Source organism: Aphanomyces invadans (assembly GCF_000520115.1).
Source record: "Aphanomyces invadans strain NJM9701 unplaced genomic scaffold supercont1.242, whole genome shotgun sequence".
NCBI classification, from domain to species: domain Eukaryota; phylum Oomycota; class Saprolegniomycetes; order Saprolegniales; family Verrucalvaceae; genus Aphanomyces; species Aphanomyces invadans.
Window position 1 is genome coordinate 28,652 of NW_008580387.1, and position 546 is coordinate 29,197.

The 546-nt window shown below is 48.9% G+C and overlaps 1 protein-coding gene across 1 annotated transcript; it reads right to left on the reverse strand.

Annotated features, from left to right (window-relative positions):
* Window positions 1-2: 2 nt before the first annotated feature.
* H310_15237 (hypothetical protein) lies at window positions 3-464 on the reverse strand (the record flags this gene model as incomplete). The annotated part of the gene is made up of 2 exons (XM_008883224.1): window positions 3-316; window positions 368-464. The coding sequence occupies 2 exons, from the start codon at window positions 462-464 to the stop codon at window positions 3-5; spliced, it is 411 nt and encodes a 136-aa protein (XP_008881446.1).
* Window positions 465-546: the final 82 nt, after the last annotated feature.

The following is a 546-nucleotide window of genomic DNA, read 5'->3' on the forward strand; positions in this document are numbered from 1 at the left end:
AATTACCGGTGATGATGGATTTGCGCAGACATGTCGAGGGTCTCGGCGCTTCCGGTCTGGTCGGTCTTTGACTTAAAGTACGTGACACCAATTGCATCTTCTTCAATCGAAATGTGAACAATGTGAATCGTCTCAGTCGATTTAGAGCGCGCCATCAAGTTCCAAGAGATCACAAGGAACAGGTGTACAAAACCGCTGTCGGACGTTCGGAGGGACTCTTGGCAAAGTGCCTCATACATGCTAAATCCAGGCGGCCGTGTGCCAGAGTCCTTCAGGTTTGACGTCTGCTCGTCAGTTGCAGTTAGACGGTGCATTCCTACGATCGTGGTGTGATGAGTGCAGACGATGATGATGTATATTAATAGACCTGTGAATATCGTTTTGAGTTTTGTCGCGTACTCCATTGGCATCGCAACGTCTTCCCGCTTGTTGTACCACCGGAGTGCTTCGTGGTATCCTGACATTGTTCCGACCTTGACGGGTGTGTTTTGGTAGACCCAAACGATGAACTGGACGAAGTGCGTGTACTTGAATACATTCAAGTCG